Raw genomic sequence first — 22,797 nt, forward strand, 5'->3', positions numbered from 1 at the left:
CATATGACAAGTTGCTTTGGGATCTAACTTCAGACCCATTGGGTTTATTAAGTCTGAACAATACAGGCCAAAATCATCTCCAAAGTCCAGCTCTGACATTCTTAATTCAATTATAGCTAAATCTGTGAATGAAAGGCTTCACACGCCCAGTGCTCTTAAAGGATGAAGGGATGAAGGCGGTTGGGGAAGCCCCTCGAGGGCTCCAGGTGGGGTTTTCAGGCGCTTCCCTGGGCAGAAGGCCCCAGGCCTCCGCCTTTGCCGCCTACTCCCCGCCCAGCCAGGGTGTTTGCAGCCGGCGTTGCCGGGCACTTCCTCGTTCCCGTTCCCGCGCGCAGCTCCCTACGCCCAGCGCCGACGCTCCTGGTGCGGGAGGGGGCCAGAGGAGAGATGTCGCAACCGCCTCCCTCCCCCTTTCCCCGCCTTGGCACCCAGTCACCTCCCAGATGAGCGCTCTCAGACCGCTGCCGGCCGGCGGACGCCCGGCATGTCCCTTGAGTGCGCGCAGGCAGCGAGGGCTGGGTCCCTGCGCAGCCTGGAACTAGCCAACCGCACCCGCTTCCCCTTTTTCTCCGACGTCAAGGGCGACCACCGGCTGGTGCTGAGCGTAGTGGAGACGATCGTGCTGGCTCTCATCTTTGCGGTGTCGCTGCTGGGCAACGTGTGCTCTCTGGTGCTGGTGGCCCGCCGACGGCGCCGGGGCTCCACCGCCTGCCTCGTGCTCAACCTCTTTTGCGCGGACCTGCTCTTCACCAGCGCTATCCCTCCGGTGCTGGCAGTGCGCTGGACCGAGGCCTGGCTGCTGGGCCCGGTCGCCTGCCACCTGCTCTTCTATGTGATGAGCCTGAGCGGCAGCGTCACCATCCTCACGCTGGCCGCCGTCAGCCTGGAGCGCATGGTGTGCATCGTGCGGCTGCATAGCGGAGCGCGCGGGCCTGGGCGGCGGGCGAGGGCGGCGCTGCTGGCGCTCATCTGGGGCTACTCAGCCATCGCCGCGCTGCCCCTCTGCGTCTTCTTTCGCGTCATCCCGCAGCGGCTCCCGGGCGCAGACCAGGTGAGCGCCCTGCACTGCGCGCGGGGCAGTTGTCCTGGGCGGGCCGGGAGGCGGGGATCCGAAAGACGTGGTGAGATGGGGATGATGATGATAAGCAACAATAGCCCATTTGTGGTGCTTAAAAGCGTGTGGGTCCCTGTCCCACTGCTGTAAAGTTCAATCTCTTAAATTTCACTACCACCCAGCGAAAACGTCCCTGGAAACGCTGTCGGTGAAGTCCCACAGATTCTTGCAAAATGTACGGACTATTGCGAGGTTATTTAAATAACCAGGATCTTAGGAGCCCTACAGAACTTCAGGGTCTTGAACTCTGATTTCTTGTAGGGTATTACAGTCCTGTTATTATCACACCCACTTTACAGATAAGAAAGCTGAGGCACACCAGGGAATAATTTGCCCGGGGTATCTCAGCCACAGTTGGAGAAGGAACTGAATTCCGGCCCGTAAGCTTCTGCGCAGGTTGGCTCTGCTTTGGAAACACGCGGGCAGGCAGTGCGAATTAGTTGGGGAGAAAGAGCACTGGAGACCGGGGGACCTCAGACTCATACTGCCTGTAAGGGGCTGGTGACTTCCTGTCTGGGATCCTCAGTTTTTCCGACTACAAGACGGAAGGATTACACTAGACCTCAAGATACTGAGACCCTGCCCTGAGAGCCTTGGACGGGTGGCTACAGGATTTCCAGGCACCTGGAGTGTTGCTCAGGTGCCAGTGGCTGGGCAGATACGCTTTATTCTGGGTAGCTAGGCCACGGTTGTTATTAGACCTTGGGGTGGGGTGGAACGTGTCCATGATCTATTTCCATGGACAGGGTAGGACATTGGCTCGGGTTCCCTTGGAGAGTCTCACAATCGGGAATTCCGAGCTGGGTCTGTTTCTGTTTCAGCTCCGTGGTTGAAGGATGCTGAGATGCACGTAGGACACCAGACCTGGGTGCTGAGTCAGTGGTGGCCAGTCTGGCTGTCTTCCCAGTGCCCGTGGTTCTCCGTGCCTGAGGTGGGTGGGGGGAGTCCAGGAGGACCTGCCTGGAGGCTGGATTCTTGCTCTCTTTCCTTACTGAGGTCACTAGCCCCAGGGCACCAACACTGGAGTACTCCCTCCAGCAAGGAGTGTGGGGTGCCCTGTGCAATCTTGGCACAAATGAGAGCCACAGTCTCGAAGACAGGCCCTCTCAGTGATCATAAGAAGGAGGTAGGGAGGATGCGGGAGTGAGATGTCTGGGGGAAGACTTCCCACTATGCAAATGAGCACAGTGGACCAGAAACACCCCTGGGTGTGTAACCCCCAGAGCCTGGACACAGTGGACTTCTCTATCACAGTGGACTTCTTTCACACAGGCTTTTATTGAGGGGGTCGGGGGAAGGATGGAGAATACATCCTGTATAAGCGGTATCTTTTTTTTTTTTTTTTAACATAAACTAAACCTGAGTCTGTTTCCAGTAGTTTATTTCTTGTGTGGATTACATCGTGAGATATTTGCTTATGTCTCTGCATGACTAACAGGCAGAAACCTTATCGGGCTTGTGATACTCGATCAAAGAACATATAAGCCACGGGTGGGGGGCCAGGAAAGATAGGATTAATTGAGCCTCTGGGTGCCATTTGCAGGGGCAGACCAGGGACTCTAGTTTGGTGGGCAGGCTTGTCCTTGTCAGCCCACATAGACCCTGAGAATCACGGAGGGCCACAGAGATGCTGCTAAAACACGTGGAAGCCCAGTCTTCACCCCACACCAATTGTATTAGCTCTGGCCAGGGCTCTGCCATCAATTTCTTTGATTTTTTAAGCTATTCTCTCACTGAGTTATGGTATTTCTGTACTTTTTTATAGATCTTAAAGGATTTCTTTTTTTTTTTTTAATACAGAAAAAATTATTGTTCAGGGAGTTAAAGACCAGATAAAACGTATCTTAAGTGTATCTTAAGCTTCTAGATATGTTTTGCATCTCTCGCTTTTATAATAGTTTCAGGCACAATCCTACTTTGTGGGAAAATAACACTAACAAATAAGGATCTTGTCACTTTCTAGCCCAAAGCACAGGTGCAACTGTGCTGACATAGACACAGGTGATTGTTTGCAAGAGAAGGCCTTGGCGTAGGTGGGGGGGACTGTCTGCGTCTTAGCCTTTTGGGACTTCACCCCTGATGTGGCGCCTGAGTATCTCACTACTTCCAGAATGGCCAGATTCATGTCTAGGTGCTTCCATGGAGGTCTGTATTATGGTGGCACTCAGACCCCTCCTGCTTTAATGAAGAAACACCACCTTGGTTTTAAGGGCCTTTGGAAAGGGATTTGGGCAAAGCCACTGGGAGACGATGAGCCTGCGCTGCACACTGGGGGCCAGCTGAGTTAGTTATCTGCAGGAGCCCTATTCATTGAAATTTCTAGAGGTGGGTAGAGGAGCTTGTAATGAAAAAAATGTGACAGTCCCTTCTGGCTCTTCATCTTTCTTGTCTTCCACCCAACCTGTCTGTCACTTCTACCTCCCCATCCATCTCTCTCTCTCTCACTCTCTCTCTCTCACTCTCTCTCTCTCTCTCTCTCCCACACACACACGCATACCTGCCAAGGAAGCCAAGGAGAAAAACTCTCCAGTTCATCAGGGACTGCTGCCTGAGCATGTAGGAAACATCCTATGTTATAGGCTCAGCAGTTGATGAAGTAAGTTGAAAAGAATGAGAGGGTAAAAGGGGAGTGTGGTCACTTAAAAAAAGAGACAAAGAAGGGTCTGGTCTAGACTGAGTCTCATGTTTAAAATTAGCAAAGGCTTGTTTTTTTAATCCTCATATTCCCAGCTTCCTGCTTATGAATTCTGTCTGCCCCATCCCAGTTGGAGACTAAATCTGGAGGTTTGAGATGGGGGATATTTCCCTATCCAAACCACATGGCTAGAGAACCAACTAAGACGGGTTCCCTCCTGAAGGAGTGCTGGCCAGAGAAACACTACCCGTTAGAACTTTGTGCTGACCAGAAAGACCCCTGAAAACAAGAACTTGGTCTCTGTCTATGTAGGCTGTGGCTGCCTAGAAGTCCCTGATAATCAGACTCTAAAACTTCACTGAAGGGATGATGAAGTGATAGACACGCCAGAAATGCTAGGCGATGTGGGATTTTCGGGGTGGGCTTTGGAGTTTGGATTCCATCTCTGCCGGTTAGGGGCTGCATGACAGGGAGCAAGCTGTCGGACCTCTCGATACCTCACTTTCCTTGTCTGTAAAGTGGCGTGGAAAGAGTATCAGCCTTATAGGATTGTATGGGGACTAATGTTCGGTAAATGGGTCAACCCTGGCACATACACAGTTAAGAGCATAAGAATTGCTCACTATTCTTAGTTTCCTTATCTTTGGGTATAAACATTTTAAACATTCTTTAAACAGTATAATTCTTCTGATTGCTATAAAGTAACAGACTTCCATTTTAAGAGAGTGGACACATCCTGGCAACAGTGACATCTCAGCCAGGTCCGCTTACCCTGCTCCAATGAGATTCCTGCCCGTGTGTGCTGTGGCCCTGGCTAGGCGGTGACCCACACTGACGGGTGGGGAAGACTGTCCACTCCAGCCAGAATGTGCTGCCCATTCATTCTACAAACATTTACTGAGCACCCCTCCCCTCTCGGCCCTGCCACAAGTCACGTAAATGTACCTCCTTCTCTTCCTTCTCATCAGGAGGTACATTTATCAAGCACACAGATGGTCCCAGATCCTGGCCGAATTGGTCCTTACAGTGACTCCATGGCTAGGTGGTTTTTTTGTTTGTTCACTTGTTTTCTGAAGAAAATGCCAAAAGTCACAGAATGGACAAAGGATGGAACCAGAATTTAGCCCCGCCCTGTCTGTTTCCTCTGGGTGTCATCTCCCAGAGACTCGCACTTCCTGAGAGCACTTGGTTCTATGCTTCGCCCAACCCTGGTTTAATTCCAGCACGAGAATATTCTTGTGTCTACTGAATGTGGATCATCTGAGGAGACAAACGCAGTTTGCTTCCCTTTGCTAGTATTAGAGGATACTCTGGCATATGAGAAAGTCCATCTTTCACACTGACGTTTTCTTTCTTTTCTGTTGGGAAGCTGATAGGAAAGCAAATATCCAAATAGGACTCCTAGTTCCTTAAAATGACTGTGAAGTCTTCCATTTTGTTGCTGGAGGTAGGGCAGGAAGAATGACTTCCGAAAGGGTCCCCGGGGGTACTGCAGGAAGACTCCTCTGGGAAGCTGGCAGGAAAACAGCTGGGATGGGGCGGCATCTTCAGGTGCGCCAGCCAGCGTGGGAAGGAGCCCGCACTTGAGCAGAGCCTGTAGAGACACATCCCCATCCACTCAGAAAATTCCAGAACTGGACAATTTTGTTATGAGCACCTAATATGTGCCTGGTGTAATTCTAGGGATGCTGCCTCAAGTAAGGCTTAGTCCCTGCCCTTAGTAATATGCTTTGCTGGGGGACCCAGATAGGACAGGCTGAGAAGTCTGTCCGAAAAGACTTTTCCAGTTCCTGGGAGCTGGGAAGTCTACAGGAGGCAGTGATGTCTCCACTGAGCGTGGACCGGAGAGGAAGTAAATCACGTTAGGCCGTAGGGACCACAGAGGCATCACAGGCCCACATGGAGGCCAAAGGGGCACTACTGTTCAGAGCCCTGCAAGGGGTCCTCAGCCAGGCTTGTGTGGATCATGGGGGACAATGGGGATGATAGAATATGCGGAAGGGTTGGCAGGAGTCAGGAGAAGGGCAGGATGAGGGAGCTTGACCTCCCCTGGTGAGAGATGGCCAATCTTGTGGGTAGACCAGAGGGGATGAGATAGGTGGGTGGGCTGGGTGACTGTGAAGGAGGAACTCAGAGGTTCCTTCTGAGTGAGGAGGAGGAGGGTGCAGAAGCCTTTGTGTGGGTCTCTGGCAGCTTGGAGAATGGTAGCTCCATGCCCTGATTTGGAAAGGACAAGAGGTGGAATAATTTGGGGTGGGACCTTCAAAGCCTAAAAGGCCTGTTAGGCATCCTGCTGAGATGGCCTCATGGCAGTGGGGTGAGTCTGGGGTTTGGGAGGGCACTGGGTTGGAAAGAGTAGATTGGAGCTTCATCTGCTCCAGTGGAGATGGATGAGATGGCCCTGTGAAGTTTCAGATAGGGCAGAACACACTTGGGGCATCCAGATCACATTCAACTCTTTACTATATGTTACCTCTCACCTTTGTCCCATCTAGTTAGTGACCCCTGAGCTCCAGCCTCCCCATACCTGTGGTCATGGTCCCTCCAGGCAGAGCTGAGACAGTCCCTCTTGGGTGACTCCCCACTCCCTGGTCATCCAAAGCTCTCTGTGCACTTCTAGCTCCCTGCCCTGTCCTGAATTTTCCTGGTGCTTCTACTCTGACTCCTAGAGGACAGGAACGGGGCCTTGCTTGCCTCCATGTGGCTTCACAGTGATCAGTCACTGTAGCTGAGGTCAGTGAGTGGTTGAGCGAATGAATTAAAAAAGACTGTGGTTGACTTGGCCTGGTGTGTGAAGTTACAAGACAATCCTGCTATTTTACTGTTTCAATTTCCTTTCTAAAATTAGGAAACATTCAAAATGTGCAGAGAAAGTACAGAGGATACGATAACACTGGGATCCCCATCTTCCAGAGTTGACACGCGGCCTAACTCCTCTAACAGTCACAGCCTGCAGGGGAGTACCTAGGATCAAAATGACTCAAGCCAAGGCAGGGCATGGTGGCTCACCCCTGTAATCTTAGCACTCTGGGAGGCCAAGGTGGGTGTATTGCTTGAGCTTAGGAGTTCAAGACCACCCTGAGCAAGAGTAAGACCCCCATCTCTAAAAATAGTTGGGCATTGTGGTGGGTGCCTGTAGTCCCAGCTACTTGAGAGGCTGAGGCAAGAGGATCACTTGAGCCCAATAGTTTGAGGTTGCTGTGAACTATGACACCACAGCACTCTACCAAGAGTAACAAAGTGACCAAAAAAAAAAAAAAAGAGAGACTTAAAAAACCAAATAGATTTTCCCATAGAAACAAAGTTATGGGCCAGGCATGGTGGCTCATGCCTGTGATCTCATCACTTGGGAGGCTGAGGTGGGTGGATTTGTAGAGTTCACAGGTTCAAGACCAGCCTGAGCCAGAGTGAGACCTCATCTTCAAAAAAAAAAAAAAAAAGTTGACATTGTGTCAGGCACCTGTAGTCCCAGCTACTTAGGAGTCTGAGGCAAGAGAACCTCTTGAGCCCAGGAGTTTCAGGTTGCTGTGATACCATGCCATTCCACCAAGGTTGACAAAGTGAGACTCTGTCTTTAAAAAAAAAAAAAAAGAAAAGAAACAAAGTTATGATATCAGCTCAGATGTCAATGGGCATAGTGCCTGTAATTTTGTTTTTTAATGAGAGCAGATGGTGCATTTAATCAACAATATAACAATATCATAGAAAGCCTTCTATAGAGCATATAAATCTATCCTCTAGGCATCCCCCCATCCTGGCCAGTCTCAATGCCTCTCATGTGGGGTGAGTTCATGTGTGGGGTGCGGGGTTCAGTCCTTATGTGACTTCCTTGTCGCACTCCTTGCCTGCAGTGAGAGCCAGAAATCAAAAGGTGAAAGAGCACCTTCACTAAATTCATGGAATTTGGGAAACTTCCTGGGATGGGTTGAAAATAGCTGGTTAGGTTTACTGAACTATCATGGAGATCAGTGTTTGTTTCATGTCTGATCATCATTTCTCCTCGAAATGAACTTTTTTTTCCTCTTAGAAAAGTAAAATAGGCATGTCATGGAACAATCTGAAAATTCAGATAAGTTAAAAGAATAAAAATAACTTAGAGTCTCACTTAGAAACAGATGCTGTTCCGTTTCTGCAGTGTATCCTTTCAGTTGTTTATCTTTGTGTGTTGGGTGTGTACATACTTGTTCACACATACACTTTCTTCAACACTTAGGCCACAGATGCACATGGTTTAGGGACCTGCTTTTCTTGTTTTACCCCCAAGGTAGAGAGAGAACCTTGCTCTGTCATTACACATTCTCGCCAACCCTAGAGAGATTTTGCCAGTCTGGAGAAGGCTTTTGGAAAGAGTTGGGGTCTGAAGAAATAAGTGGTCCTGGGATCACCTGTGTTTCTGCTGCCCCTGTACAGTTTGCCATCGCAAGTATAGAAATTAGAGACCAAGTCACGTTTAGGTCTGTGATCCGTTTCTTCTGGTTGGCACTTTGCCATATCTGCCCATTTGTGTCGTCCCCAATGTACTGAAACGAGGGGTCTCTTGGGGGCCGAGATCTGAGCACAAGGCGGGCGCGGCATAGATTTTCTGAAGGGCAGGGCAGCAGCTTCCTTGTCAGTATTCAGAAGATCCTGGAGAGCCCCAGTCTCTTTCCAATCGCCAAAATGTAAACAGATTTAATACACTGTCTCCCACCATGCGTGGATGGTGGGGGTAGGGGGACACATTTTTAGGATGCCCAGTCCATTCATGAGGCATCTAACACAACGGGAAAAGGAAGAAATATCCTCATCCCCCTTTTCAAGGTGCAAATATAATGAAAGGCTTCTTCCTGCTTGTCTCACTTTTGAGTTTTCTTGGTAAGTCCCTGGAACCACGTTGCTCTTTGGAGAAAACATTGTATGATTATAAACAACCACACCTTTAGAGTTTTAGATGATTATTTTAAGAGGAAGTCCTAAGCCTTAGTTTCCTTTTCTGTGAAACAGGAAAAGTAATAATATGCACTTCAATGAGGCTGTTGTGAGCATTAAGTGTGATAATGTATGTCAAATGCTTCCTGGTATACGGTAAATGCTCAATGAATGTTAGATGTTTTTACTTCCTGTTAATCCTGAGGAAAATGAGTGACTGTATTTTGAGTTTGACCACCCAATTATGATACACGGTGGGAAATGTTAAAAATTCTTTGCTTTTGCCTAGGATAGCTTTCAATAAATAGTGGTCAAATGAATGAATGGACGAATGGTGCTATGGATGATAGTATTACTCTTGGATATGGTTATGATGCCTTTTCCACCAAAAATCAATTATGTGGTCTTTTTTATAGAGCATCTGCTCTTAAAAATCTGTTCTATATGTCTGGAAGTGTTTAGGCAATTCGTTTTCTTTTATTATTTTTTAATTAAAAATTTTTTTTTATTGCTTGGGATTCATTGAGGGTACAAAGAATTAGGTTACACTGATTGCATTTGTTTAAGTCCCTCTTATAATTGTGTCCCACCCCCAAGAGGTGTGCCATACACTGTGACCCCCCTCCCCTTCCCTCCTACCCTTTCCCTACCCCTTCATTCCCCTACCCCACCCCTTAACTCATCTACTGCCTTCATATCAGAATTGAGTACATTGGATTCTTGCTTCTCCATTCTTGTGATGCTTTACTAAGAAGAATGTGTTCCACCTCCATCCAGGTTAATACAAAAGATGTAAAGTCTCCATCTTTTTTAATGGCTGAATAGTATTCCATGGAATACATATACCACAGCTTGTTAATCCCTTTCTGGGTGAGGGCATTTAGTTTGTTCCCACATTTTGGGCAATTCATTTTCTGAATAGTTCTTTATTAATACCTACCGTGAAGTGAACATAGGCAGTTTGTATGTGGACAGTTTGTATACCCACAGATTTGTCTATTTTCATTGACTTATTTATTCATTTTATGAGATTATTGCAGCCGCTATTCATAACTGTTCAGTAAGGTCTCCACCTGTTGTGGGTTTTATAGTTAGTGTTAAGCATTTGAATCAACACAACATAGAGGTATCAGCAAGATCACAAATCTTCACGCTCTTCTGCCGCATACCAGTGGCTTTACATCTTGAACTGACTGAGAGTTGTGGCTGATCCCGGCGTTGAGGCTCTGAATGGCCAGGTTCTTTAATGCAGCTTGACACACTGTAGATACCTGAACACTCCCCTTATGAACACTTAATGCCTTAGCACGCGCCCCTGTTGCCTTTAGTTTACACGTGACTGCTCTGAAACCTTCTTCCTGTAGTCACGTGGGTATGTGTAGCATGTCCCTTCCAACTGGTGTAACCTTTCAGGGGTCCATTTTCTCCTTTGCAAAATGGCAGGAGTGGAAGAGAGGGCTCAAAATCTCTTTGCACCTCAGCCCAAGGAAGTAGGAACGCCATGCTTGGGAACTGATATCCAGCCTACGATCCTGAGGCTTAGTTGCCTTCCCTGGAGGACAAGAATAATATAATAACTATGGTTATTGCCAAGATCAAAGGGCAGTACTTTGTGAGTATATCATGGCAAATGGTGGGAAGGGTGCTGGGATGGCTGTCTTGCCATCTGTGTAACAGTGTAATGCAACAGTGTAGCAGTGCCAGGTGACCCTAAAGGCCACATAAGAAGCCAACAGTTAAATGATGTTCTTTCCTTTTCTGTGACTAGGAAATTCCAATTTGCACCCTGGTTTGGCCCACCATTGCTGGAGAAATCTCCTGGGATGTGTCTTTCGTTACTTTGAACTTCTTGGTTCCGGGACTGGTCATTGTGATCAGTTACTCCAAAATTTTACAGGTATGTTTGCTTCAAGTGCTGCGGCTGAATTTCACTCCAGCTTGGGATATTTATGCTAGAATCTTAGAATTGGGGCTTGGAAGATACCTAAGAATTCACTGCCGGCTAGTCCTGACTCACTGCCTGGGTCTACCCCTGCAACACTGAGGAATGAGAGTTGTTTGTTTTTTTTTTTGTTTTTTTTTTTTTTAAATAAGGGATATCTTTCTGATTGTTATTTTTTTACTCATCATTAAAAATTAAAATGTGAACAGACACAGACATGTATAACCCAGAATCTGAAAACTCACTTCTATCCCCGTTCTTAACAACTCAAGGTGTATTTTTCAGGTTATTTTTTCCTAGACATTTATATATGTGTCATGCCTATTCTGTGTGTGTGTGTTTGATGGACCACATGAACTTGCAGATTAAAATGTTCAGCTGGCTGTTCAACACAGCTCAATGTGACATTCCGTTCAGGCCCAAGGTGATGCTCCCTGCCCTGTGATTTCCTTTTATCATTTCACGCCGCGTGCTCACATCTTTCCACATCATTCCTATATCATTAGCTCATTACTCTTAGTGGCTGCAGATGTGACATCACTTATTTTATGGACTTTGTTACTGCGTCCATTGTTTCCCCATCACGAACACTGCACTGATAGAGAAGTAAACTTTTAAAAACTTTTTATTGAAGTGTCATATACATATGGAAAAGCACACCCAGAAAACACGTCCAGCCCACAAACCGAACCTGCCCACGAAAGCAGCCCCCAGAGGGAGAAACAGAATTGCCAGAAGCCCCTTTCTGTTACCTTCCAATGGGTAGCCCCCAGTCCCAGAGAATGTCCCTTTTAAACACGCACTGAAATAGGAAATGATCTCTGCTTTCAAAACAAGGATATCCAGGGACATAAAAAAGAAACGCTAGCCTCCATTTGCTACCTCTTAAGTCAGCCCATTTGTAGGTAAAGTACTGGCCCAGGCAAATGCCATGTACGTATTTTATGCCCAGAAGACTGAACACAAAGCCTGTGGTCCCCTTGGAGGTTTATTAGCTGTTGAATCTTGGTTTTATGGCACATTATATATGGGTCATCTGGCAGATAGGTATACTGAAGTGGTGCACTCTACGTTGTTTGCTGTCTGGCCACTTTTATGGCCCTTTCTTTATAGCTGAGGATCTGTGACCTTCTTAGATACTCAGAGCCAAAGCCAGACCAACCTCTGTGCAGGTCTGCTAATCCCTGGGTCCTATGGGGGATGGTCCCCGTGTTATGTTACTGCCTGGACCCATGCCCAGAAGATGACTTCCTACCCCTAAAGCGACGCCCATTCTGGGACTCATTCAAGTATAGGAGGCTGATTCAGGCCTGGAGGTAAGGTCTGGAAAGTGCTTGCAGTGGGCACCTGGCATTAGTTAATGCTATGTGAGTGTTAGTTGTTATTATTTAATTGAAAGGCAAGAAGTGAAAGAAAAAGGAAAGGAAATGTAGAATGAATTTAGAAAATTTTGTTTAACAAACATTTCTGTAGTGTTTGCCATCTGTCAGAAACTAACTCATTTAATCCTAATAGAATTACAGAAAGTTAAGTAACTTACACATCTTGTCAGTGGCAATATCAGGATTTAAAGCCAGGTAGTCTCATCCCAGAGTCTCAACACCTTAATTCCTCTGACATTTGTTGAGAGCCTGCTCTGTGCAAAGTAGGAGTGAAGGTGGGTTAAAATCGGGCAAGGCATATTCTCTATCCAGAAGGATGTTTGGCATAGGAGGGGAGGAGGGAGGAGACAGACAAGGGTACTGCTGTTCAAAGCAGAGAAATCCCAGAACATAAGGTGTAATGATACTGAAATTTTGAAAACACTTCGCAGACTGTTAAAATGTTATACAAATGTCAGGGAGGAATAAGGGGTATAAGAGAGGAAAGCAGGGTCATGACGACAGACACTGAAACTTAAGGGGGCTCTTTTAATAGCCTGGCTTTGAGTTTTGAATTTGCCACATACTTGCTCTGTGGCCTTGGGCAAGTTACCTACCCTCTCTGAACCTTGGTCTCTTCCCTCATTTGCAAAATGGCACTCATGCTTCCTATGGTGTAAGGTTGTTGCAAGGCATGTAAGAGATGCCACTGGTGGGACATATGGTGTCATGCCTGCCTGTTTCGGGCGATGAATACATTATGGCTGCTTTACTTGTTAGGCAAGGCTGCTCTTCTAGCCCTTCTCTTAGGATATGCTGGGGGAAAGGTGTCACTGAGAATTTCAAGAGAATAAATAGCAGGCATGGATTTGGAGCACAGCAAGAATAAGGAACCCACACTGGAGGAGGGCTGTCGGGAGGGGGCAGCAGCATTTGACCTCCCTGACTCAGGTTCCACTCCTGAGGCCCTTAGGGACCCAACAGGCTCTGATCTGCCCCCTTCCACTCATGCCTCACACTTCTCAGCTGGCTGCTGACAGAGGAATGATTTCCCACCCACTCCCCATCTTTTTCTCAGGGACAGGGCCCATCTAGAAAATTTCTAGGAGACCTGATGAGCTGGGGCAGATGTGCTCTTATCTGCTTATCTCCAAACAGCAGTTCAACTCCCAAACCCTTTCATTTAAGCCCACAGCTGCCTTCCGTTCTCACCGTCACAAACCCCATGACCGTTCCCGGCTGCACCCTTCCCAGGGCTGTGAAGTGGTGCCCTGAGTAATGAGTCAAGGTATAACTTCCCATCACTGCAGCGCAAGTGCAGCTTAATCTAAAGCCCTCACCTTAGCAGTGCTTCTCAACCTTCCTAACGCTGTGACCCTTAAATACAGTTCCTTATGTTGTGGTGACCCCCAACCATAAAACTACTTTAATTTGATGTGACCCTTTAATACAGTTCTTTATGGTTGGGGTTCACCACACACGAGGAACTGTATTAAAGGGTCGTGGCATTAGGAAGGTTGAGAACCCCAGGCCTCCATGACTGGCCCTGCCTGTGTCTCTCACCTCAGCATCTCCGCCCTGTGTCCACGCTGGCTTCAGGGCTTTTCTGTCCATGGGCTCACATACTGCTGCCCATGGGCCTTTGCACCTGTAATTTCCTCTCCTGGATCTCTTCCCTACTTCATTCAGGTCTGTACTCAAAAGGCTCTTCCCTAGAAAGGCTCCCTGTCAATCTCCAGTCCCTTATCCAGATTTATTTCTCTTCAGTCACAAGGCCAGCCATGTTCCATTTATGACACTCATCTGTCTTGCCCAGTCCACTGCAAGTTCCATGAGGGCAGAGACTTTGTTTTGCTCTCTGCCATATCCCCATGCCTAGAACAGAGCCTGGCTCACACATTGTTAGTCTTTTTTTTTTTTTTTTGAGACAGAGTCTCAAGCTGTCACCCTGGCTAGAGTGCTGTGGTGTCACAGTTCACAGCAACCTCAAACTCTTGGGCTTAAGCGATTCTCTTGCCTCAGCCTTCCAAGTACCTGCCACAATGCCTGGCTCTGTTTTGGTTGTAGTTGTCATTGTTGTTTGGCAGGCCTGGGCTGGATTCAAACCTTCTAGCTCTGGTGTATGTGGCTGGCGCCCTAGCCACTGAGCTATAGGTGCCAAGCCTGTCAGTCTTAATAGATAATTGTTGAATGAGTTGGACACAAGCTTTGGGCTTTCTCTTCTTGGGCAATGGAAAAACCACGGACAGAGAGTCATAAGACCAGGTTCAAAGCCAGGCTTTGTTACGTTTGACTTGGGCAAATGGCTCACGTAATGTGGGCCTCTGTTTCTGCTATCTGCCTCGGTAGATTAACTCAATGAAATGAAAGAGCAAGCATCATAACATTTCAAAAATCACCATGTTAATGCAACTATAAAACTTTAAAAATACTTGCCACACCACTGGCAAACTGTTGCCATTTCCCAGGGGGACCATGACATTTGTCCTAAATCCCTGCCCTCCTTGCTGGTTCTGACCCGGGCAAGGACTCAGAGCAGGTTCACCTTGGCTTTTCCTCTGACAATCACCCTTCAGCAGCTGCTTCATGTGCCTGGGGCAGTGGCTTTATTCACCCTTCTGCCTGGCCTGCTTCCTCTTTCCTTGTGACTCAGACAGGTCATACATCTTCAGTGGTTTTTCCACCCAACAGTTTTCCCAAGGGAATAGCCTCTCGATCGGGCTATTGGCACTGGCTGTTTGGGGTTTACATCATCGCCCAGCAACTGTTGCCATGGCGAGCGGAGATGCCTCTGCCCTTTTCAACCATGTGGGTGTTAATTCTTCTGCTCCCCTTGCCCACATACACACTAGAGTGGGAGAGCCATGTGGGCAGGTGCCCTTGCTCCTCGCTGCATGTCCAGCACCAGTAGACGTGCTTAGCACAGAGTACAGGCTTGATAGATATCTGTGAAGGAGTGTCGGAGACTCTTCACAGGTGGAAAACCCTAGGCTGTCTCAGAGCTTAGCTGAGAAAGAAAATCGGTTGCAGCCAAACGTATAGATGTCAGGCCATGAACGCACAGCCCTTGTCAGTGTCTGGCTTTCCTTCCCCGGCACTGGGGGCCTGCGTGCCAGTCAAGGACAGGGAGCTGGACCCTCTGGGGAGAAGGAATCTCTTGTCTGATGATTCTGTTTGGGGGACTGTTGATGGACCAAATGGCCCCTGCAGAAGACTCAACCTTTAGGACCCACCTGTGTCAATGGGAACATCCTCTGCTTGCACCAGCTCACCCCCTCAGCAGCCATGGGCTGGTGGCAGGTTGTGGCCAAGGGGTGTGAGATGGAGAGAAGCTTCCTTTGTGGATGTGAAGGCACAAATCTCAAAAAGGGCTCTCTTCGAAGGACTGGAGGAGGCGCTAAGACCAAGTGTGAGGTCCTAGATTAGTAATTCTCACACTTGGGTGAGGAAGAACTGCCCAGAAGTGCAGATTTCTGGGCCCCACTCAGCCCCCAGGGCCCCAGCATGTGTACTTTGCTGTGTGCCCAGTGGCTATGGACCACATTCCCAGGAGCATCACCCCTACTCCGTAGCGCGTGCCTCCGAGAGGAGAGCACTGGTGCTTCTGTGTGAGGGACACTCCCAACACTTGACCGTGAGGCTTGAGCAAGCTGCCTCACCTCTCAGAGCCCTCCCCTTAGTTCCCAGACTGGAGTAGCCATAGAACCAACCCCAGAGAACTGGTTTTGAGGATTAGAGTTGATCCTCAAAAGTGAATTGAGAATTTAGTTTAATCAAAAAGCACAGCAAGCATTCTGCCCTATGTCAGGAGACATTTGAAAGCCTCATGGGAGCAGGGGAGGACCCACATTTGAATTCAAAACCCAGTTTTCCTCCTCACTCCCAGCAAGTTGTGGGAACTGTGGAGAGAAGGAAACAGGAGCATCTGTCAGTGCTAAAAAAAGATTCCCATTTATGCACTTGGCCATGAGTCAGCCCACTTTGTCTGTCTGTAGCTCACAGTCATCGTCAAGCACCTGCTGGAACTCTTGGCCACAGAGGGCAGAGGAACCTCCCACTTAAGGTCCTGGCCCCAGGGAGCCATGGTCTGGTGTGGGTCAGATATGAGGATGATGCTGGCATATCTACCATTCAGTGTATGCATCAAATGAGGCGTGAGGGCCTGAAATGAAATGCCTCTGAATGCCAGGCGGGAGATGAACCAGGAAGTCTTCTTGGAGTTCCTGATGTTAGAGCTTGGAGATGAGGGCTGGGAAGAAGGATTTCCGTAGTTGGAGATAGAGAGTGGGAAGGAATTAGATTAATGGGACAAACTCATGCCTCAAATCCCGGCACTTTGCAGGCCAAAGCAAAAGGATTGCTTGAGGCTGGGAGTTGGAGACCAGCCTGGGCAATATAGCAAGACCCTATCTCTATAAAAAAAAAAATTAGCTGAGCATGGTGGTGTGCACCTGTAGTCCTAGCTACTTGGGAGACCGAGCCAGGAAGATCCCTTAAGGCCATGAGTCTGAGGTTGCAGTGAGCTGTGATGATGCCACTGCACTCTAACTCCAATGACAGAGTAAGACTCTGTTTCAAAAAAAAAAAATTAAAAATTAAAAAGATTAAAAGAGTAGGCTGGAGATGGACGGCCAACTTCCTAGCTGGGTATGTTGGGCAAGTTCCTTAACCCCTTAACCTCTCTGAGCCTCAGCTTCTTCATCTGTCAAATGGGGCTCATCAAAGCACATATGTCACAGCATTGCTGGGAGAATTTAAGAGTAAGCCAAATGATAGGAAGGGGCTGGCACATAGTAAGTGCTCCATAAAGGTGAGCATCCGTCAACATCATTCATTCAAAACATATTTATGAGACATTTTACCAAGGAGTTTGGGCACATTGGTATTTTTCTCAGCAGGATAATGTGGGTGGTATGAGGAATCAGCCTTTGTGTACCCACCAGGCTGCTCTGAAGCTTAGAGTGACACCCCTGCTCAGAGGTGGGGCTGACTCCCCTTCACCTTGCCACCTGCCACTTGCCCAGCTGTCCTCTCCCAGATCTTTCAGCCAGTTCTCTCCACAATTCTGTGACATATGTACTTGATGTTGCTCATTTGACAGTTGAGGAAGTTGAGGCTCAAAGAGATAGGATTAGGCCTCCTGAGCAGCCCCCCTGCACAGCGGGGGGGTGGGGGGGGGCTGAAAGCTGCATAGTAAGGCAACTCCTTTTGAGTCTTTTGCGATATGGTTAATCTTTGACCAAACTGAGCTGTGTTTTCCCAGATGGGGGCTTTGACCCTTTATTATCAATGGAGTGACCTTCTGCAAGTTACTTAAATTTTCTGAAATTCAATTTCCCCACCTGCCAAGTATGAATAATAAGAGTACAAATCCCATGAGAGATGAAGCTGCTGCTCCCAAGAGTAGTTGTGAAGATTAAATATGACAGTTGATAAAACAAACTTGTAGCTGGCCCCACAAGCAGCCCTGGGCAAAGCTCAGAGATCCTGATTACTGTTATTCTTGCTGTTGGCAAGTTGCTGGGGAGGAAAGGAGCGTTCACTCCCGAACTTGGGGCAGACTGCCGGTGGTCTCCACCATCAACAGGTGGACCTAAACTACCAAATGAGCAAGGAGTCACTTTTAATCATAAAAAAATTAAATGACAATTCCTTAATTAGCTAGTTGGAAGTATTCTAAGGAGAATATTTGCAGCCATTCTGACCTGGGAGTTAAACTTGCCTAAATTGTGAGTGATGCTAATTACCTTCTAATTACATCCCCTCTAGAGATTCAGGAATCTTAGGGGAATGGGCCCTGAAGGGGGGGGGGGTTGTCCAGCACAGAGCCAACAAAAAGATCTGTGGCCAAATGGGCTCAGATGATGTAAGCACCCTCTGTGTGGCCAGCAGCCTCTTCCCGCAGGAAAAGGACACAGGTCAGATGGAGCAAACAGGAGTTAGCAGGGACCACTAACATGCTCAGGATGTTCTATGTCTGTCTCTTGCTTGGGGGCAGAGGTCACAGGCTGGCATGTCCCATTACATCCCAGGCTGGCTGTGCTCCTTCTGGACACCATCTCACCAGCCCCACTCCCACCCACCCACCTTTTGGCATCACAGAAGCTGAGCGATAGTCATCCCCCCAATCCCAGCTGTGCCTAGAATTAGAATCAGGCATGAGGAAGGACAGAACACTGTATGTGTCACTTAGCACCTGAAGGCTAAGCTCTGGACCCTGCCAGCCACTAGGGTGCTCAGTTCCAGCGCACCCACCACCCCAGGAGAGACACCTTCAATGATGTCCCCACTTCTTTCTCACAGACAGACTCAGCCTCCTGGGGCTTTTGCTCTGTGAGGTAAACACTCTCAAGCCTCCTGTTTTCAAAGTAGCTCGGCTAGCCTGTCTCCAGGAGGCTGTGTCCCCGCTGTACAATGAAAGGGTGGACCAGACCCTGACTCCACAAAGTGTGGTCCTGGGGCCAGCAGAAGCAGCAGCACTGGGAACAAGAAGCAAAAGAGGGTCTTCAGAATGCAGAAACTCAGCCCAGCCCAGACCCACTGAGCTGAATCAGAATCTACATTAAAATAAGACTGGGGAGCCTGGACGGCTTTCTGCCTTGCCTTCTGAGGAGTGCTGCTCAAATGACACTCCAACCTCTCACCTCTCACCCCAGCTCTGTGGTTCTGAGATGTTAGAGAGCTTTTGTATGATTCAAACACACTGTTTCTATCAGGTGGGATGAGAGGATGAGCAGGCATTTATTTTAATCTGGTCCTCCTGCCTCAGTTGCTGGGCCATTTCTGTGTCCAAGGCTGCCTACTGCCATCTAAAACCAGCCTCTGTGATGCTGAAGCAAGACTGTAAGTGAGCAGAGTATACAGGAGACCCAGGGAGGGACACGTGCAGGGGCTTTTAGAGAAAAATCCAGAGCCCTCTTCTAAACCCACATAACCAGGGTTGTGATCACTGGCCACAATCCTCCTGCCAGAACGTGTGCCCTGCTCATCGGTACCAAATATTAGAGGTCCCAGCAGTTCCTCTGTGAGGAATTTATTATGCATGAGCATGTTTGTTTTGCCAGTCTCCACCTCTTGACTTGAGGCATAAATATGAAAGTTCAACAAACGTCACCAGCAGGACTCTGATCACCTCCTCTTTCTCACTGGGGGAGGGAACCCTAATGACATCTATGTCTGCTTCTAGAACTTTCCAGTCACTGTTTGGTTATGACTGATTATTTCTGAATATCATTCTTATAGTCAGTTCAAAGCTTTCCCTGCCCACAGTATAGGATGGGCTTGCAGCACTGGGCTGGGAGTGGGGTGGAAGAGAAGAGTGAGCTGCCCTGCCCCCATCTCCTGCATGATTGTCCATGTGAGGTGGTCGCCCCCTTCTGTGGGTCATTGCCTCTGATTTCCACGTGGCTGGTGTTAACAGGACTTGCTGAGGAGGAGATTGTTCCCAAGCAGCACCCACCCCCACCAGACAGGGAGGGACTGTCCCGGACTCAGCTTCATCTTGGGGTTGACCCCACCAGCAACTGAGCAGCTTCTAATCCCATCATTCTCCCTTATCCCCCAACTTGAGGGCTGTAGGCAAGACCGGGACCCATTTCCTCCTGCCCCTGTGAAAGGGAAGGGCCCCAGGGTGGGCTCCACTGCCCCCTTCCACCTGACCCAGCCACACTGTTGTGCCATCTCCCACCACCTCTGCCCATTCAGCAACCTGCAGGGGAGTGAGGGGAGAGCAGGAGCTCTGCCACTTCAGCCACCACCTCCCCAAACAAGGCCAGGTAAATAAACTATATATCAGTAGGGGACTGGATAAATTGGGGCACAGCCACTCCATGAAATATATGCCGCCACGACCAGGATGATAAGAATGAGATGGCTTCACAGAGCTGATAGGAAACGCACTGTGATATATTGCTAAGTAGGAGAGGAGCAAGGGTCAGGGCAGGTGCGGGGTGTGGTCCCTCTGTGCACCAAACAAAACGACGGATACATGCAATCCCAAAGCCTGGTACATCACGTGTGGAGGTGGCATGTCTCCAGAAGGTCACCCAGGAAACTGCTCACTTTGGTCACCTCTGGGGAGGCTGAGACCAGATGCTCCTCATTTGCTTCCTGTCAACGTCATATTGTTTGAGTTAGTGCCCTGAGAATGCCTTGCTTGTGTGCAATTAATGACTTACCTCTCTTAGAAAAAGAAAGAACAGGGAAGATGTCCCTTTTATACACTATCTGATTCAGGCTTTTCACTCCCCCCATCAACCATTTACAAGGTGGGTAATTTTTGCCTTATTTCTCAAGAGATCAGCCAGCCGCCCCATTTCTGCAGCACATCCTATGTGCAGGCAGCGGGAGAAGGGAGAAGCTCCCTCCACAGGCAGTCCCCAGGCCCCATGGCCACAGTGCCTCGGGGATGGCAGGTTCCCACTCTCAGGCTCCTGATGCAAACAGCCCCGACATCCCACAGTAACCCGGGGCTCCCGGTCTGTTTTGGTTTCCCCAGATCACAAAGGCTTCACGGAAGAGGCTGACGGTGAGCCTGGCATACTCCCAGAGCCACCAGATCCGCGTGTCCCAGCAGGACTTCCGGCTCTTCCGCACGCTCTTCCTGCTCATGGTCTCCTTCTTCATCATGTGGAGCCCCATCATCATCACCATCCTCCTCATCCTGATCCAGAACTTCAAGCAGGACCTGGTCATCTGGCCGTCCCTCTTCTTCTGGGTCGTGGCCTTCACGTTTGCTAACTCGGCCCTGAACCCCATTCTCTACAACATGGCACTGTTCAGGAACGAATGGAGGAAAGTTCTTTGCTGCTTCTTGTTCCCAGAAAAGGGAGCCATTTTTACAGACACGTCTGTCAGAAGAAATGATTTGTCAATTATTTCTGCCAATTAGTTTTTCTCTACAGGCAGAGTTCCTCGCCCCCTGGCCAGCTGTGGTATGGCCTACAGGGACTTAATTTCCAGGACTGTCCACCAGTGTAACCTGCTTTAAGAAAATGTAACCTATGCAAATATGCACCTGCAGCTCTGGCAAATTAACGGATGATCGTTCAGTACACCAATATTTTCTCCTTAGAAAAGGATTCGTTATGGGTTCCTTTTAAACATGAACTTTTTTTTGTATGTTTGTAATATGATTGAATGTAATAAATTTTTATTTATAACTGTTCAGCAATCATACTGCCTACATGTTAAGCCACCCTTACTGGTTTCTGAAGTGAGTCAGGACTCAGATTTCTCTTCTAAAGGGTCTTAGCCGCCCTAGGCTCCCACCTGGGACTCATGAGGCCTTAAAATCATTTGTCCATGTCAAGAGCACTTGAGGGATTTCCAAGGAACAATTAAAGGTGACATTTTTTTCATTTATAAAAAAATGCCACGGATCCCTTTAGGAGAAACAGTGTCTTGAAATCAGAGAGACGGCAGGATGACTAATACATTTGAGAGTGAGGTCAGAAGGTGGTGCCTGTGGCTCAAAAGGCTAGGGCACTGGTCCATATGCCAGAGGTGGTGGGTTCAAACCCAGCCTTGGCCAAAAAAAAAAAAAAAAAAGAGGGTGAGGTCAGAAGTGCATCTCTTTATGGGTCCATCCATCAAGGCCTCTCAACCACCTAGCCTGGCAGACAGTGTTTTGGTGCTGGAATAGAGCTGTGAACCAGATAGCCACGGCCCCTCTCTCAGAGAGCTTACCTTCTAGTCTGGGGCAGAAGCACTAAATGGAAATAATAATTATTAATAATAATAATTTATTAATAACAATATGCCATCCTAGAGTGAGTAAATGCCTTGTAGAAACTGGGGCAGGGCCCTGGGGTAGTGATGGTTAGATAGGGTGGGGAGGGGTCTGCCAAGACTTTCCTGAGAAGTGACATTCTCGTTTGTGAGCGACAAGAAAGAGTCAGCTATGCCAGTCTGGGGAAGAGGCTTTGCAGGCAGAGGAGACACTGTGCAAGGCAGCTGGCATGCTTGTGGGACAGGAGGAACAGTGCTGCAAGCTGTTGGCTGGGCCTTCTCTACAATAGGCACTGCCCTTGAGCCTGGGACAGGGGTGCCCTGCTGGAGCACATCAATTGAGGCCAGAAATATTACAAGGTTGGATCATGTCAGGCCCGGAAGGTCGCTGTAGGGAGTTTATTCAGCTATTGGGCAGCTAGTGGAGGTTTGCAACTGGAGACTAACGTGACCTGATGAATGTGTTCAAATATTACTCCGGCTGTTGGGCAGGGAATAGACTTTGAGGAATAGGAATGAAAGTGGAGGCCAGTTAGGCAGCTGCTGAAGTAGAACGAGATGATGAGGAACTTGGAGGCGGGTGGCATCCTTGCAGCACTGTGAGAAAGGATTTGGGGATATCCTTTGGGAAGGTGGAGCAAAGGTGATTTGTTGATGGAAAGGACAGGCTTGACAGAAGGTGAGGGAAAGAGAAGATTCAAGGTCGACGCCTAGATTTTTAACCTGACATTGGAGTCTGTGACCCCTTCCCTACTCCCAACATGTTTTCGAGACCTCAGCCTGGCAAGAGCAGGTGGCACAGCTCCTGAGTGCTCAGATCACCTGATTGAATCCTCACTCCAGCCCTCAGGCAGGGGCGGCTTGCCCTCATCTCACAGAGAAAGGTGAAGCTCAGAAAAGCCATGTAACCAGCTCCATGACAAAGCTAGCACATACCTGAGCTAGACCTTGACTTACAACCAAGACCTTTGGTACCAAAGCCTTGCTTCTTTTTCAAAGTGAGAAACGGAGGCTCCTGGGAACCCCTGGGAAACCGAGGCATGTGGTTTTGCATGAGTTTCTGTGCTGGAGTTCTCGTATGGTATGGATGGTGTAGGACACTGGTGTT

At 48.5% G+C, this 22,797-nt stretch overlaps 1 protein-coding gene across 1 annotated transcript; it reads left to right on the forward strand.

The window, feature by feature from the left end:
• Nucleotides 1-484: 484 nt before the first annotated feature.
• Nucleotides 485-20,850, forward strand: FFAR4 (free fatty acid receptor 4). Its single transcript, XM_003783784.2, has 3 exons — nt 485-1,051; nt 10,426-10,554; nt 20,458-20,850. The coding sequence occupies exons 1-3, from the start codon at nt 485-487 to the stop codon at nt 20,848-20,850; spliced, it is 1,089 nt and encodes a 362-aa protein (XP_003783832.1).
• Nucleotides 20,851-22,797: the final 1,947 nt, after the last annotated feature.

Source organism: Otolemur garnettii, unplaced genomic scaffold (assembly GCF_000181295.1).
Source record: "Otolemur garnettii isolate 467f Iridium unplaced genomic scaffold, OtoGar3 scaffold00008, whole genome shotgun sequence".
In the NCBI taxonomy this organism is placed as follows: domain Eukaryota; kingdom Metazoa; phylum Chordata; class Mammalia; order Primates; family Galagidae; genus Otolemur; species Otolemur garnettii.